This window comes from Coenobita brevimanus, chromosome 26 (assembly GCF_032717465.1).
Source record: "Coenobita brevimanus isolate Jiangsu-jjx chromosome 26, ASM3271746v2, whole genome shotgun sequence".
Taxonomy (NCBI): domain Eukaryota; kingdom Metazoa; phylum Arthropoda; class Malacostraca; order Decapoda; family Coenobitidae; genus Coenobita; species Coenobita brevimanus.
In genome coordinates this window covers 40,031,846-40,049,965 of record NC_136979.1, presented here as the reverse complement: position 1 = coordinate 40,049,965, position 18,120 = coordinate 40,031,846, and the positions used below count along the sequence as shown (strand labels likewise).

Below are 18,120 nucleotides of genomic sequence, written 5' to 3'. Positions count from 1 at the left end.
GATTGGTGAAGAGATTGAGAGACGTGAAAGGGACAAGTGGAGAAAGGGAAAAAGAGAGGAGAGTTAGGGAGGGGATAATAAAGGGGAGAGGAAGGAAGCAGGGAAACTGGATGGAGGGTATGATGAGAAAGAGATAAGGGGCGAGGGTATAGAGAGGGAGAAGTAGAGGTGAACAGGAGGGAAGGAAAAGATTGAGGTGGGTAAATGGGAAACAGAGGAAGGGACGGTAGGTTGATGGAACGTAGAGGTGAAGGGAACAGAGAAAGGGGTGGTAAGGGGAAACGCGGGAGAGAAGGGAGCAAAGAAACTGAGAAGGTGGGTGGGGGGAAATTGAGGTGAGAGAAAGAAACAGAGGGAGGGGAAGGTGGGTAGAGGAAAATAGAGGTGAAGGTAAGGAACAGAGGAGGGAGAAGGAGAGGGGAAGGAGGGTAAGAGGTCAGATAAGGGGCGCCGTGAGCTCATTGCCACTATCAGCCCGTTATGCAAAGCGAGGCCAGGGGTATTCACAGGAAGGCACGCTGGAGGAGAAGACCAGCTGGGAGAATCAGTGAATGTGAGAGGTGGAGGAAGTGGGAGATGCTGAATGTGAGAAGCGCAGGAAGTTTTAAGATTGAGTGTGAGAGACAGGTCATGTGAATGAATGTAAGAGGTACTATAAATGTGAGACAGTGAATGAGAGAGGTAGAGAAAGTCTGAGATCGTGAGTGTGAGTGGTTGAGGTGGTGTGGAATAGTTTGAGGGTTGAAGATGCCTAGCACTGAGTGAATATGGAAAATTGAGTGAGTGGAAGTAAGAACTGTATGAAGTCGAAGATTGTGAATGTGAGGGGTGAAGGAAATAGTACGGAGTGGAAGTTAGTGCCATGGGTGTAGGAAGTATATGATAGTAAATGGAGATAGGGAATGTGAAGAGTGGAGGAAGTTCAGGTGTGAGAGTGAGGCAGTGTGAGTGAGTATGAGGGCTGCGGCAAGGCTTAGATGATGAAGTGAGGGTTAGAGAGATAGAAGATAGCAAGACTGAAGTAAAGGCGGCAAACTAGGAGGATTTTTTAAATAAGAGCAAATCTGTTATATACTGTCAAGAAAAGATCTATTATTACTTACACACTAACACTTATCGTATATTTTACATTACACCCCTTCAGTAGTGTGACATTCTTGCTGCCGCCTGATGATATTTTGCAGGTCGGGTAAGACGTCGTCGTGGTGAAAGGCGTAATGAAAATAGAACTGAGCTTCATTACCTCGATTTGTTTTGGTGTTTGGCAGTTCTGATTACCCTCAAATTCAGACCGATATCATATTAGAAATTTGAGAAAAACTTCATATAAAATAATCAGATTGAGTAGGCTAAGTAAATCACTGTTTTAAGGTATGCCAGTCACTGTTCACTGACTGTTGAATAACCGAGTGTGAGAGTAATAGAACGTGATAGGAAATTTAGACGAACATGAATGAAAATGGGGAATATAGCAGTAGTAGTATTGTCGTTGTTCCCACGTAGTCGTGAATCAAATGGACTTCAGATATCCAGCTGCTTCTGCCGGTCACTTTTGATTTTGTAGAGTTCGTGTGAATGACGTTCGTGAGATACGAGCTGTTTTATGCTGGGAGGCAAAGGCGGTAAGTATGGGTTGTATATATATATATATATATATATATATATATATATATATATATGGGGGGGGGGGTACTTAGGCAGAGAAAGTTGGTAGATACATCATAATCTGGCGAGGTGTAGTTCTGCATTAGGAAGATAAATATGGGACGAATTACCAGGAGGGTACATCTAGTTTGATACTGGACTGTCCAGCCAACAAGTATTCTCACTTTATCGTGCCTTAAGGGGCTATCACACGGCACTTCAGACGAGGTTTGCCAAGGATACGATGGTAAATCGGAACGGTAACGTGGTAAAATTGCCGACGATACCACGGGCATTTGGAATTCATTTGGATGGATTCCTGCCGAAGATACGACGGGCAAAACAGTGTGACCAAAACCCAGGCGACTCGACGGAAAATATATCGTACTACAGCATTGAACATTTAGCCTAACACTGAATACTTATTAATATTTTAGAATAAATATCAATCTTTTTGAAACCCTTATAAAGAGGTAATATTTCCTATACCGAGGAAACTGTGTGTCGGTAAAATAATCACGTGTTTACAACTGAGGACACCACTGCAGCTAGACGTACTGCTACCAGTCATTTTAACCAAAAGCCATTTTAACCGATGGGGCTCCTGGATAATGTGATGTGATGTATACTTCTCATCGGCGTGTGTACCTGTTTGTAAACAAAGTTGCTTCTACTTATTCTCTACCGAGTCAGCGACAGCGATCACTTTCCACAGTCGCGAGACGGGGCTCTGGCAACAGTGTGAGAAGCATGTCCTTTGCCGAGGATACGAGGAACGTGTGTGATAGCGTCCAAGTTTTGTTCCACTTAAATCTTCCTCGGCCGTTCCTGATACGAGGTACCGTGTGATACCTCCTTTTACTTTCTGAAGCACATAACGAAGATTAGTGTTTTCCTGTTGTCACTCGTAGAAAAAATAATAACCATTGGAAGTTATTTGTTGTTCAGAATTTAGACAGCTAGTTATAACATAGACTGTGGAAAGACCTGGTTGAATATCATGAAACCAATGAGCAATGGTACTACTTTTCTTTACCGTACTTTATTTGGGTGATAGTTATGGAAGTTAGTGTGCTTAAGCTATATTACGGCTATGTACTTATGTAGTGATAGTGTTAGTGGTAGTTGTGATATGTAAGCCTTCTGTAGGTTATTCCGTGCAAGTTTTTTTTTTTTTTTTTTTTTTTTTTTTTTTTAATACACTAAACCAGTGGTTCTTAACCTTTTTTGAGTCACGGACCCCTTTGAGAATCTGGTGAAAGCTATGAACCCCTTCCCTACAAAAATGCACATATGCACATAAACACAACGTTTTGCATGCAGTGAATGTACTTTATTTTACTGAAAACTACCTCACGCAGTGTATGACATGCACAAAGTATAAAACAGTCTTTAGAAAGATTTTTTTTATTACTCTTTTTCATGCAAAAACTAGTGGTCACTCGATGAAAAAATGAAATACATCCAACTTATGCAAATTAAACAAAACTTTAATTCTGCTCAAAAGTTTATTTCAACGAGAGCGTTGTTGTTGTTTGGCTTGAACAAGAAGATGAAACTGTGGAGTGGTCTTTGACAAGAAAACACTTATGTCATCGCTGACATCCAGTTGATTTCGACTTTTCGTTTTGATAGAAACAAGCGCTGAAAACCCTGCCTCACAAAAGTATGTAGTAGCAAACTGAATCAGAGCGCCCACAGCTCGCGTTGCCAGACGAGGGTAGGCTTGTGTCAACAAATACCAGGATTCAAGACTTTTTTTTTTCCAGCTAATGATGCTAAACGGCATCACGCAATATCGCTAAATTGTTCTCAATTATTCTGACCTTCACGGACCCCCTGGAGCCCGTCCATGGACCCCCAAGGGTTCCATGAACCTCAGGTTAAGAACCCCTGCACTAAACTGTTTATTCAGTTTTGGGAAGAGATTTTTATGAGAAAGATTTACCAGGTGTCTCCATTAATCCTTTCTGTAGAATCTCTAACTCTTGCTGCAGCCAGAAGAGTTTCCGCCGCTGCCGGGAGATGTCTCGTAGTGAAGGGAGTAACGTGGGATAAAGTGGTTACCGATAGTCAGTGCTGACTGTGGGTTAGGATGAGGAAGCGAATGTGAAAGAAGTGTTTGCTACATTATTATTATTATTATTATTATTATTATTACTGTTATTATTATTTTTAGCCGCACGTAACGCCAGATAAGTTTGAAATGAAAATGATGGTTATGATGGTGATATGGTAGGTTCCCTTCATCTGCAAAACAACTTTCCTATTATAACATGAGGAAGTGGCTACTAATAAGCAGTTGTTGAGTGAGGTGAGGATGAGGAAGTGTAAGAAAATGATGTGTGTGGTGACGCGGTGAGTGCTGGCAAACGGTGATGGGAAGTGAAGTGGAAATGACGAGTAGGGTTGCAGAATTATCTAATGAGGGCAGCTGTTGTGTGGGATTTATTATTATTATTATTATTATTATTATTATTATTATTATTTAGACCTCATTGGTGGTGAATGGAGCTGTGGACCATTTTCACTGTGTACTCTAATGACAGTTTTCCATTGTTCATATTTTTCGTTGACTTTTTCTTCTTTTTTGACCCTGCTCACTTCATATCCTATATAATATTGGGAAGAGAGTAAGTCTTATTGCAGTTATATTGAAAGAATGAGGAAAGGGGAAACAAGAACGAAAGAACAGCAGTAAGAGTAGTAAGAAAGAATTGGAAGGAATGAAAATACGGACGCGAGGGGAAAAAAAAAAGCTACCCTATGCTGTAGAGAAGTGTAACGAGGAAAATATTGTAACGCTAGAAGCCGTTGAGTATCAAGTGAAGAGGAGATAGAAGAGAAAAGAAGAGGGGAGAGAGAGAGAGAGAGAGAGTATGGGAAGGTATAAGGGAACGATGGGGGCTCAGGGAAGGGCAGGGGAGATTGGGATAGGAAGGGAGTAGAGAGGAGAGGGACGAGTGAAGAACTGTGCTGGAGGGGGGAGGGAATGGGGGTAAGGAGAGGAATTTGAGAAGAGATAGATTTGGTGTAGAAGGAAAGAGTGAGAGGGACTAGGAAGTTGAACGGAGAGTGAGAAGGAAGAGATGGGGGGGGGAGCCGGGGGAGGGAAGGGGGAGGAGAGGGGAGGGGAGGGGAAAGACAAGGAAAGGAAAGGAAGGGGAGGGAGAGTATGAAAGTGGAATACTGACGAGGAGGAGGAGAGGTTTGGAATGGAGAGAAAATTAGGATTGGAGGATAGAGGGGAGGGGGGAGAAGAGAAGGGAAGGGGGAGGGAGGTCAGTATCAGTATTGCCAACAGCCATTATAAAGAGCTGCACCGCCGGTATGTAATATGAATTTGTAATATTAGAGCTCCCTGCAATTAATGGTGGCATAACTCATTCTTAAATTATAGAACTAATTTACATATTACGGTTAAATTAGATGCGCACGAACCCAGCGATACGGTATTTTGTCTTTTATCCTTTTATTTCATCAAAAGTTGGTAGTGCTTATACTGTTAACCTTTTGATAATTTTGATGTCTGTTTTTCTGTCTGTTTACCTTTATTAGAGTTTACTTTTACATACTATTCAAAACATTTACTTAATTTTGATGACTGTTTATGTTCTGAAGTATTTATGGTTACACAGTTCTTACACAAGGATTAATCACTCCACTACCGGGACGGACTGTTATACTGTTTTATCCATACTGAAAACTTTATACGTAATTATGGAACAAGTTTCTTATGTAACCCTTATTCCACGATGCTGTTTTGCTCTTGCTGCTTTCAGGCGATGTAATTGAATTTAGGAGAACCCACTCGTATTGAAGAGGTTAAAATGAGCCCACACCAAGGCCCGCATCCTCGTCACCTAGGAAGCTTCCTAACACCTCTTCCCTACTGATTTATTATCTTGTATGTTCTGAATGCAAACTGTATCAATGTTAGAAGAAAATATATAAAAAAGAGGGGGAATATTAATGTGTAGTTTAATAAATCGCCAAGGAAAAGGTACTATGAAGCCTCCTTAACTAACGAAAATACGGACTCAATCCATCACTGCCATATGTCTCCCCGTAATGCCTGAATACGATATCTCATTTTACAGTTCATTATTATGCCACCACATGGATATATTCAACACAGGAAATTTCTCTTAAACTGAACTGACTAATGAAGGCTATGCATGTAAACCCTCCAGTCTGAAAAAAAAAAAAAATATCTAAGCGGAACAAAATCATCTACATAGCAAAATTAAAAACAAGTAATAGTACTGAAGCGGTTTAGGTGACAAATTGTTTGGTAGCAGGGTAGATGCAATAAAAATAGCAACCTCGTATTGAAGGGGTTATTTCACAGTTGCCGTGTATGGCTGCATTTTTTTCCCCCAGCAACTTACAAGGACTTTCTCTTTCCTCTGCCATACTGTCGTTGGCGTTGGTGTTCCTTTGTAAGGGAAAAAGTCTGGGTCTGTATTATCCCTATGAAATGTGGGGTCCAAGGGAGGATGGTCGTAGCCCTGTCCCCCCACTCCCTGATAGAATATTGAGATCGGCATTATAGGATAGAAAACCCAATCAGTGCCTGTCTTCGTGTAGTCGTATTGTCTGTCTGCAACTATATCCATCAGTGCCTGTGTATTTGTATCGACTGTGTATTTTCATCTGCAACAGACACAACTCAGGACGCTAGCGACGTTCATTTGTCATCTGATACAGTATTACCCAACTTCCCCGCGGTGCTCTGAAGGGTGGAAAAGAAAAGTCTCCTCTCCCCGGAAAAAAAAATCAGGAGACATTACCTAATGCGTCGGCTTCCTGTGATATACCGGTATCTTAGCTCTAGAAGAAATATGATCTCGCTGTTTTGCATAGGTAATAGTAGAAGATTTATTGGAGTTATACTTTGAAGAATTGGTATAACCTTTTTACTCGGAGTATTTTGAATGTTTGAAGATGTTTAGCTTTATCACCTTTGCAATGGTGTTAATACGGAGGCACTTTATCACCACGACATTTTTAAAAACAGCACCACCAGATAGACACCAATGATAATTAACTGTAGTAATGAAGGAATTAACTAAGGCCATATTCAACTCCTTCAGCTCAAAAGTCTTCCAAACTAGAAAGATAAAAAAGTCTAGACACTATGAATAGGTGAAATAGATACGATTACGTAAAACAGACGTTCTTTTAATGAAGGGGTGAATCGCATGAAGAGTATTAAAGCAAAGTAAGAGGAGAGGACAAACGTGAAAAGTATCGGTAAATTAAACGTAGACGCGGAGAGAGAGAGAGAGAGGAGGGGGGGCTTTAGTTGTTGGCCGAAGCCGAGTTAATACCAAACAACACCTACACAGGAAGCCCATTTTCTCTCTCTCTCTCTCTCTCTCTCTCTCTCTCTCTCTCTCACACACACACACACACACACACACACACACACACACACACACACACACACACACACACACACACACACACACACACACACACACACACACACACACACACACACACACACACACACACACACACACACACACACACACACACACACACACACACACACACACACACACACACACACACACACACAGTCATTCGTGCTACAGCAAAATGCGGAAGTATTTATTGAGAGAGAGAGAGAGAGAGAGGAGTCTATGGCGCGGACAGGAAGTAGGTCAGATTATGTTTATGTGGAGATGCAATTCAGTGAGTTTTAGTTTTTTGGCCAAATTAAGAAAAAATTGGTTGGACGAGAGAAGGTGGTCGTGTTTAGGAGAAAGTAATTTTTTGGCACATTGCTTTTATTTATTTATTTATTTATATATTTATTCTATTTTTTGTATGTGATAGATATATTTGACGTGTGTGTGTGTGTGTGTGTGTGTGTGTGTGTGTGTGTGTGTGTGTGTGTGTGTGTGTACCTACTCGTAGGCTTACAGCAAAGGTTCACCTGTTCCCTTGGGTATTAATTCACACTGATTATCTTTTTCGTGTGGAGAGAGGGGGGGGGGGAGGGGGAGGCGGCGGGACGGTGGCGAGGTTGGCAACATCACGTAATGGATCTCTGTTTCTTTATTTTTTTATCCAAATGAGGAAGCGTAGTACAGAACAGAAGTCCATTATTGGGAGTTTTTTCGTTTCATATTATTACACCGTATTTCTTTCCTTTTTTTTTCTTTTTTCTACAGATACAGGGGGTTTTATGGTACCTAGTATTGATTGTCATTATTTAACTCCTTCAGCCAGAGAACGTGTCCTTCATTTTGTTCTAGTTAGTGGCACTTGATTTTATTCAGCTTAGGAGACACCCATCGCAATGAAGAGGTTAACAAATGCTGTATCTAAACCCTCCCTTTTGACATCTCCAAAGCTGAATAAAATAGTCGAGAAAAGCACGAAATAAATAAGTAAATTAATTAAATAGATAAAAATGTCACAGGATTCAAGGGTTTAAGAGGTCATCATTGAGTGGGCAGATACAGGCTTATCTTTGCTCATTCAGGTTGTGAGTAGCACAGTATTATTGTCAGTATGTTTATCTAGGTCACGTTAACGGTATTTATTGTTTCAATACAAGCTTTCTTCTGCTTCTCGCCACTCTAATTTCGGTGTTACTTGTGTTCCCGAAGGTGTTTCTTATGTGCTACAGAGGGCAATTGATCTGTTAGTCATGGTGGGTTACTTGTGCTGAAAGTATTATTTGTGCGTATGAAATATTGCTTTGTATGAAAGGTGTGATATGTACGTTACTGTGAGTGTTACCTGTAAATTTCCGAGATCAGTCCTAGGAGTTCCTTATATTACTGAGTGTTATTAATCCTGTTACACTTGTTCCTGATGTGTTCCCTGTGTGTTGCAGAGGCGGTGCACAACGGCGAGGTGCTGTCCCTTCGTCAGGTGAGCAGGACACACATGGGTGCCTACCTGTGCATCGCATCCAACGGGGTACCACCATCCGTCAGCAAGAGGATCACACTCGATGTCGAATGTGAGTGACGACAGAGTTCGAAGCCTTTTTTAATGGTGAATGTTATGGACGACAGGGAGTTAGAGACATTTTGTATGAAGTTAGAGACATTTTATTTTATTCATTTATTTACAGCATTTATTTATTTATTTATTTATTTATTTATTTTTGTCGAATGTGATTAGTGACGACGTTCGATACATTTTTCTTATCTTTTATATTGCTCGTGGTGATTTTTGTTTTGTCTTGTGTGTGTGGTGACAAGGGTAGTAACTTTTAGTTAACAGTTGTTTGCTTACCTTGTTTACGGATTTTATTGATTTGCACATATACTTTTTGTGTCTGCCTTGTTTTTTATACTTAAGCCATTTTTACTGTTTTAGTCAGTTACTTTATTTTATATATTATTAATTTGTCTCTGTATTTTTACCTGTATATTTCTGCTTTATACAGGATTACACAGGTGCTTTTATTTTTGACAGTTTTACAGATCCCTCAGTTTATTATTACATTAAGGGCTTTCATGCTTCTGTACAGGTTTTTAAGCGTCTGTGTACATTATTATGGTTAGTTCTGTATGATGTTCACCTCAGAATTATATACCTTGTTAGCTTATTTTCCTACTGCGCTTTTTCTCTTTTTTCAAGTTTTATTTTTTTTCCCCCGAGATGTTTTTGTGCAATTTTATAAATTCAGTTTTTTTCCTTTATTTTTCTAGAACTTTTTTTTTTATTGTTTAGGGATATTTTTCTAGATGCTTCATAAGTTTTTTTTAATATTCTTGAACCCATGTTTGCGATCTTTATTTTTTAACGGATTATGTAGGTGTTTTAGATTTTGTGTAGAATATATTTTTTTCGAATTTTATCGGAGCTTTAAAATTGTGGGTGCGCTCTCGCTTATTTTATTATATTTTATTTTTGTTTCTGAGTTCGTACGATTTTCCTAATTTTTATTCTGATTTCTCTCGTGAGTTTAAAGATTATTGACTACAGTATTTATTTTTCAGACTAGGATGGTGTTATTTATTCCGTGCGGGGAAAGTATTGCATGAAATATTCCAGAACTAAAGCCGTGAGAAGCAGGCATGTCCAAGTCTGTCAGTATGTTGGTAAATTGTATCTCGTAATGGCAGAAGTGTTGTTATCTTTTTCTGTCTATATATTGTACTGAAGATGTTGTATTTGTAATGCCTTTTCCTTTAGCTCTCTAATTTATACTGTGATGTCGCTTCCCATCTATAAATGCAGCACCGTATTTCGAAAGATTAAACTATTTCCCCTTCATATATTCTTATCAGTTGTATAAAGGTGTATGTTTTTGTATATGGTTCCTCTTGAGTTATTATTATTATTATTATTATTATTATTTATTATTATTTATTATTATTGTTATTATTAATATTATTATTATTATTATTATTATTATTATTATTATTATTTATACCATCAGACAAGTTAGGGAGAAAGTAATCGAATTGGAAAGGTCTTATTTATTCCCTCTGCCATGTAAAATCTCGCCTAGGAAGAAAAAGATCGTCAGGTGATGATAACAATACAACATGCAAGATACCGATGTAGTGAAGGTATTTAAAAATGCTTAGTAAAGGGTCATTACAAAAATCATTCCAGAGTTCATCATTGTGTGTGTGTGTGTGTGTGTGTGTGTGTGTGTGTGTGTGTGTGTGTGTGTGTGTGTGTGTGTGTGTGTGTGTGACCGGATCTCCCTCCTATTTAGGCTCTAATATTCTGCATTACATTTTGTCGTATCCTCCAAATAGTATAGAAATAATTTTTCGTATCATCCATTATAGATTTTGAAATGCATGAAAATTTCGTCTGTGATCCAGGCTGCAGTAGTGGTTGTCATATCCTGTCAGCATAATGGTGTTAAGTGTTATTTTCCTGGTGAACCCAGTTTTATTATATTCCCCCAAATTTTATCATACCTGCCAACTTTTATCATATCCGCCTTGAGGTAAATGAGTTTTTATGCCCAGTGGAGTATTGTCGCGTTTTCCAGTGATAAGTAATATTTTTTGGCACTTACTAATAGCCATATTTTTCAGATATTACTGTCACAGAATAAGCCTGTATGAGTCAGATTTTCTGCTCAGCTTAGTTTTCTTATATCCTCCAAATATTAATCCTGAAGCAAGCCTAAATGAGTTTTATATTCTGCTGAACTGACTTCCGTCATATCCCCAAATATTACCGCTGCGAGGTAGGCGTAATTGAGTTTATTTTGTGCTCGACTTGATATTTGCCGAACCATAAGTAAGAAGTTAAAATCCCAAGAGATATGTGTTCCTTCTTGACTATATTTTCTTATCACTTTTGTACGGTAATATCGGAGTAGACTGCATTAGTCTCATGGTATGCTTACCTATTACCTCCGTCTCGATGTCGATCGAAGTAAGTTATATTTTCTCCGCACCTACAGCAGATATTTTTATAACCACCGTCTCAAAAAGAATGAGACTTATTTTTCTACCTAACTAACTTCTTATATCCCGGTTATTACTCTCCTGATGTAAATTAAACTTGGCTTAATTAAATCCAACTTCTGTTCCTCTTGTCCACCTGTTGTATCCTAAACTGACCCAGCCAAATCTGTCCAAACCTTCTTTTTCGTATTCTAAATATTGCCCCCTCTAAATAAATTGAGCTTAATTTCTTGGGCGACCTAACCAGCTTCTGTTTCCACAGTCCCGCCGCAGATCCACGTGCCTAACCAGCTGGTGGGAGTGCCGACAGGAGACAATGTCACCATCGAATGTTTCGTAGAGGCGTTCCCAAAGGTATGCCACCCAACTCTGTTTCTCACTATCTTGCAGTATCATCATCGTCATCATTACTATCGTCACCATCACCAACATCCAGCCATGCATTCATTTCTCGTTATCGTTACCATTTTCCAGTCATGCATTCATTTCTCTTTATCGTTACCATTTTCCAGTCCTGCATTCATTTCTCATAATCACAACCATCACCCATCGATTATCTTTCGTTATCAGTCAGTTTATCATCATCATCATCATTTATCATCATCATCATCATCATTTATCATCATCATCATTGTTTATCATCATCATCATCATCATCAGTAGTTCATTCATCTCCGTCATTATCATCATCATCATTATTTATCATCATCATCATCATCATCATCATCAGTAGTTCATTCATCTCCGTCATAATCATAATCAGTTCATTCATCTTCATAATCATAATGATTAGTGTCAGTATCATTATAAAAAATTCCTATTCCATTTATTAGGGTATAAGAAGGGTCGATATGGTTTATAATTATAGAAAAGAACCTACTATGCTCCAGACTGTCTCACCATTCTTCAGACTCTCCATAAACACACCTGTCAGATCCCTAGTCCCGGCTCCTTCCCTTCTTTCTTTCACATCATTTCTTCACACTCCTTGTACTCCTCTTTCAGCGCCTTTTTAAAGTTTCCTTCCTAGTCTCTTTTGCGCCATTGCTTTATTCTCGTCCTGCATCTTGCTTTCTTCCACCATTCTTCAAATTCGTATTCACTCACTCTTCAGATCCTAACGTGTAGCCCTAATTTAGCCCCAGTTCCCCTTCATACCACCCTCTTGCACCCCAAATCTCATTTCCCCTTTGAACCACATTAGGGCATTCATTTCCCTTCTCCCACGTGCTCCTTTCCTTCTCTACTTTCCTCCCGCCTCCTGGCTCCCTCACTCCCTCTCCCCCTTTACTCCCACCCTCCCTCCTTGCCTTCCCTTTTTTGTTTTTCCTTTGCAGTATCGTTACTTATTCTTCTGTTTTTTTTTTCCTTCCTGCGTCCTTGATCCCCCTTTTTCATACCCATTTAGCTCTCTTCCTGTTATTTCTCTTATCTTCCCTTGCCTCTGTATTTCCCTTCCTCCTCTCTTCCTCCCTCCCTCTCCTCATCCATCTTCTGTCACCCTTTCTTCCTTCCTCCTTCTCCCTTCTCTTCCTCCCTCCCCTCTTCCATCTTCTCTTCCTCCCTCTCACTGAGTTACTCTTTGCTCGTTTACTCTTTGCAACCTCACTTTCAGACTGTCCCTGATCCCGATGTTTATTCATCACTTTCATTTCTCTCCAATTTTTCAGTCCTCCCCACGCCTCCCTCCCTCGCTCCTCCTCTCTCTCTTTACTCAGTTTCCCTTCCATTCACCTCCTCCTTTGCCTTCCATTCCATTCCCTCCCCTCTTCCATTTTCCTTCCCTCCTAGCTCGATATCCCTCAAGCTCCTTTTCTTCCTCTGTTACTTTCTTTCTCCCTCCTGGAGTCTGTTTCCCTTCCATTTCTCTCCCCTCCGTTGAGTTTCTCTTGCCTTAGATTTCCTCCTAACTTTTCCATCGTCTTCACTCTTCTCCCACATCCCCTCGTTCTTAATTGTCTCCTCACTTTCATTCTGTCCTCCTTCCCCTCCTCTCCCTTCCATCCTTTCCTCTTCATTCTCTCCCTTTCCCCTTTCTTCATGTAACTTATCATTTTGATTTTCTCTTCCCTCGCCTCCTCTCTTTTCCATCGTCTCCCCTTCATTCTCTCGCCTCTCCATTTATCCGTCCCCTTTCTCCTTCTTTCTCTTCTTGCTATTTCTCTCTCCTCTACTCCTGTCATCTCCTCTTCCTCTCAGTCCCTTCCCTCTTTTCTACTTCTTGCATTTCCCTTCCTGTCCAGTAGTCTCTTCCATTTCTTTCCTTGCCCTTCTTATCCTCTCCTCACTTCCATTTCTCTCATTTCCCCATCAGTTCTCTCATCTCTTTTTCCACATTTTTCCTGTCTCCATTTTTCCTTCTCAGACTCCCACTTTGTCTCCATCTTCCGATACCCCAATTTCCCTTCCCCCTCTCCCTGTTACTTTCCTCCTCCCCATCTTTTTTATTTTTCCATCATGCTGCTTCCTTATCTGTCTCCCTCCCACTATCCATCTCTTTATTTTCGCCTAGCTCTGTCTTCTTCCTTCTTTTCCTTCCCCACTGTCTGTCTACTTGCCTCCATATCTTTCTAAATCCCTTCCGTCCTCCTTGCTTCATTCTCACCCTCCATCTCTTCCCTACCTCGCCTCCGTCTAATGCGGCACTGTCACCTCAGCCCAATAGCCACTATTTCCCCTGTAGCAAAACATCCTAACACATGATCTTCCCTCCCTCTTTCTCCCTCCCTCCCTCCCTCCCTTTGGTATTCCTCTCTTGTTCTCCCTTCCTCTTGTACCCTTCTTTTCTTTTCTTGTTTCGTGCTCGGCCTTCTCTTTAACTTTCCTTTCTCTGTTTTCCTTTTCCTCCTCCTCCCGCTGCTGTTCCTCTCCCTTCCTCCTTTACTTCCCTCCCTATTCCCCAGCTTCCTACTTCCCTACATGAAGCGACTAATGCAACACTATCCCCTCAGATCAATCAGTGGCCATGGTTTTCCCCTCTGCCAAAACTTCCCCCACTCTTTCTCCCCCTTCTTCCATTCCGTTTTCTCTCCCTTCGTCTTTTTCTCTCCCTCTTCGCGTCTCCCTGCCTCTGTCCACTCCTTCCATCATTTTCCCTCCCTTCCTTCCTGCTTCCCTCCCTCTCGAAGCGACTAATGCAACACAGTCCCCTCAGCTCAATCAATAATCACATCCTAACACATGGGCTCCCGTTTCACCGCTCCTCTCATCCGTTCTCTGTTCTCTCTTCCCTCCTTTTTTTTTTTTGTCTGTGCCCCCCATCCACATCCTTATCTGTCTTTATCTTTGTACCTTTTCATGCCTTACTTCTTTTCTTTTCTCCTTGCTTCTTTCACTTCCTTCCTCTGTTTCTGTTGTACTGTCTCCCTCCCTTTCTCCCCTCTTGAAGCGGCTAATGCAACACCATCCCCTCAGTCAGTAGCCACGATATCCCCTCAGCCAAGGCATCCACGTGGTCTCCCCTCACTCTCTACCTTCATTCGTTTCCTCCTCATACCTTGTCCTTTTATTTTTCCCTTTCTCCATTTCTCCATCTTTATCTGTCTTCCTCTTGTCACCCTTTCTTTCTATCGTCTTTTTCTTCACTTCCCTTTTTTTCTATCTTCTTCCTCCCTCCCAACCCCGTCTGCCTCCCTGCCTCCCACCTTGGAACAGCTAACGCAACACTGTCCCCGCTTAGCAGTTAGTAGTCAAAATTCTTTTCTCTACCAAACCATCCAAACACGAGGTCTCTCTCTCTCTCTCTCTCTCTCTCTCTCTCTGCTCATCCTATTTACTCTTTCCCACTCGTTCTTCCTTTTACTTTCCATATTTACTCCCTCCTTTTTCTTCTTTATCACTCTTCTATTCTCCCATCCCTTTTGTCTTTCTCCCTCTTTCTTTCCCCCTGTCTCGGCTTTGAGACGGACATGTCAAGTCTGTTCCCTGTCACGAGGTTCTGAAGAGGGAGCAAGGTGTCAGGAGTTGATGTTGATGATGATGGTGATTATGATACATAGTACGAGTAATATCTATCAACCCCACCACAACACAATTCTCGCACATTCTCAGCTCCCCTTCTCCTTGCTCCCTCTCTCCTCTCCCTTCCCTTCCCTTTTAATTTTCCCTCCACCTCACCAGTATAGTTCTCAACATACGTATCACATTCACATATGGTCCCCTCTTCCTCCCTTTCTCTCTACCTCTGTCCCATCTCTTTCCTGTTCTCTCCCTCCACCTCTGCCTCTCCCTGTCTTCACCCTGTCTCCCATTCACCACCCTCTTTATTGTTCACCTACACCTCACACACCTCTCACATTTTCACGCGCTCCTCTCCTCTCCTTTCCTCCCTCATCATTTGCCCCTACCTCTCTCAGTACCTCTCCCTCCTCCCCTTCTCACCCTCTCTCTCACTCCCATTCACCACCCTCTCTATTGTCCACCCCACCACCACAACACTTCTCACACACCTCTCACATTCTCACACGCTCCCCTCCTCCCCTTCTCACTCTCCTTTATGTCTGTCCCATACACACGTCGGCTGCTCACTTAGCCTCCCTCTCACTTGTGTTTACCTTTCTCAGTTCAGCTCACTCTCCTCTCCTTTCTGTCCCTCTGCATTATGTCTCCCTTGCTGCATCTCACTTTCCTCATTTTATTTTATCCCGTTTTCCTTTAGTCACTGTAGCCCTCTTCTGTCCGTTCTTTCATTTTACATTATTTCTCCCTTTCCGTTCTCTCTCACTTTTCTTCTGCCACTCCTCTTCCTTTGTCTCCTTTCTCATCCCTCCTTTCACGCCTTCTTTTCTGATTTCCTTTCGTTTGCTTCCTCTTTCTTCCCCTCCCTCTTTCCTTTCCCATTTCTTCTGTTCCTGTTTTTCCTGAGTCGTTCATTTCACCTTGTTCCATTTCATGAATTTAGTTATGTATTTCATTATTTATTATTTATTTGGAGTATTAAGCATACATTTATCACCCACTCCTCATTTCCATTCTCACTCCACGACTCCCTATACACAAATCCCACCTTTCATTCCTCATGAAACCTGTGTCCAGTCTAGACATCTCTCTCTCTCTTTTTTTTTCCTTTTTTTTTTTTCCAGCTCATTTTGACTGGCCCATACTCTTCTCTATGTGTTTTCCACGTTCTGTGCCGAACAGCATCACCTTCTCTCCTCCTTACTAACCCAGTCAGATCTCTGTGCAGACAGCCAAATTTTCTTATACACCAAACCCACATAAAACAGTCCTAACCCATCGCTCTCCATACTAAACCAAACCTAACTTTCAGACACAATGAACATACTTGATGTCTCATGACTATCCACCTCTTCCTCTCCTTTCTCTCCCTTTTTCCACTATCCAGTACTTAGTCCACCTTATTTGCATCTGCACAATAACCCTTGCTAATTGTATTACCCAATCATACCATCCACTAACGTATGTTTTCACTCGAAACCAGCCCAACCCATCCTCCATCGTCCCCACTAATCCTCTTCCCTCCTACCAAACAGTTTAATTGCCTCAACATCCCCCTCAAACCTCGCAAACAATCTTTTCTCCCTATTCCTCCACAGTGATGTCAATCTTTCTCCATATTCCTCCTCAATAATGTCAGTCTTTCCCTCTATTCCTCCTCAATAATGTCCTCTATTCTCCCACCAAACCATTCATTTGCCTCAACATCTCCCCAGCATATATCCTCAATTTCCCTCATCTCCCTCACTGATCCTCTGTCCTCCTTCACCAGGCCATCAGCTACTGGGTGGGGAAAGGAATGATGATACTGAACTCCGACAAGTACCGCTCCGAGACCTACGAAACCCTTTACCGCATCCACATGAAGCTCACCGTGTTCAACTTCACGCGGGATGATAATACCACCTACAAGTGCGTGGCCAAGAACTCGCTGGGGGAGACCGAGGGAGACATCAAGCTCAATGGTAAGTAGAGAGAGTGGGAGAGGCATATGGTGCAGTGGGACGGGGACTGGGGAGTGGAAGAGTGAGTGAGCTGAAAGCGTGTGAGTTGGAGATAAAGGAGTTCGTGAGGGAGAAGAGTAGCTGATTTTTAAGAAGGAACCGTGGTAGGTGAGGGCGGCCACCATTCACCCACTCGATGTAGTGCTACCTTTAGGTAACTCTGCATTGAATGACAAGTCAGTTGTTTTTTTCGTGTGGCCCAAGAAACTGTATACCACTTTGTATTGCAGCCATATGAATATAAGATGGACCCCCTAGTGGTTTAGTGGGCCCAGGCGTTCCTGCTTGAAGTAACCGGTGAAGATTAATGTCCGAGGTTGGCGGGGATTTATTCGCTCATGTAATGCCGCTTGAGGGCGGGAAAAAATGGGCACTTGCTTTTAATGCTACTTAGGGGAGACCATCTAACCATTCGCCTTAGAGCTGGAATGAGTAGCCTAGCCCCGGACCTCTACTCTCGTGATGGGACGGTAAATAAATTTGGTGATGGCTGAATGACAGTATTGGCGAGACGGTGAAAGAGTTATTTTAGAAGAGTAGTAGAGGGGAGGGGGAGAAAGGGGAGTGAAGTGCTATGGGAATGAGAGTGTAGGAGATTTAGGGAGAGGGTAGAGGAGTGAATGAGAGGGTAGGTCAGGGGAAGAGAGAGGCGTGAGTTTAGGTACGAGGGGGTGGAGAGAGGGTGAAAAGTTTAGTTATTTTAAAGGGGAAGAGTCCAACGGTTTGAGACAGGTTATTTTAAGAGGGAGGGGGCAATGGTTGTTATGGAAGTGAAAGTTATAACATTTGGAAGGGGGTGAGATAGTCCAGTGATTTTTTTTTTTTTTTTTTTTTTTTTTTCCCCTCCAGAATAAGGAGAGACCTCGTATGGTAGGGATTAAAGAAGACAAATTCCGACCCCTCCAGTTCACAAAATATCTCATGCCGTGAATGAAAACGTCTGTATAGTGAAGAGTGAATACGTAATAATTCCTGGAATACGTTTTGGAGTTTAGAGGATGAGCGTTTATGTAGGTGAGTGGGGTAGACAGGAATGGTGCTGGAGTAATTTAGTGACGCAGTAGTGAACAGCAAAAAGTGGCTTTGCTCTTGCTGTTGTCAGTTGT

General features: G+C 41.6%; 1 protein-coding gene across 1 annotated transcript in view; it reads left to right on the top strand.

The window, feature by feature from the left end:
• LOC145394018 (uncharacterized) overlaps positions 1-18,120 on the top strand; it is a 100,123-nt gene that overhangs the window by 48,938 nt on the left and 33,065 nt on the right. Inside the window, exons 4-6 of the mRNA XM_080267987.1 lie at positions 8,501-8,629; positions 11,317-11,408; positions 16,783-16,975. Of these exons, the coding sequence (XP_080124113.1) occupies positions 8,501-8,629; positions 11,317-11,408; positions 16,783-16,975 (414 nt within the window). The remainder of the gene's footprint in view (positions 1-8,500; positions 8,630-11,316; positions 11,409-16,782; positions 16,976-18,120) is intronic.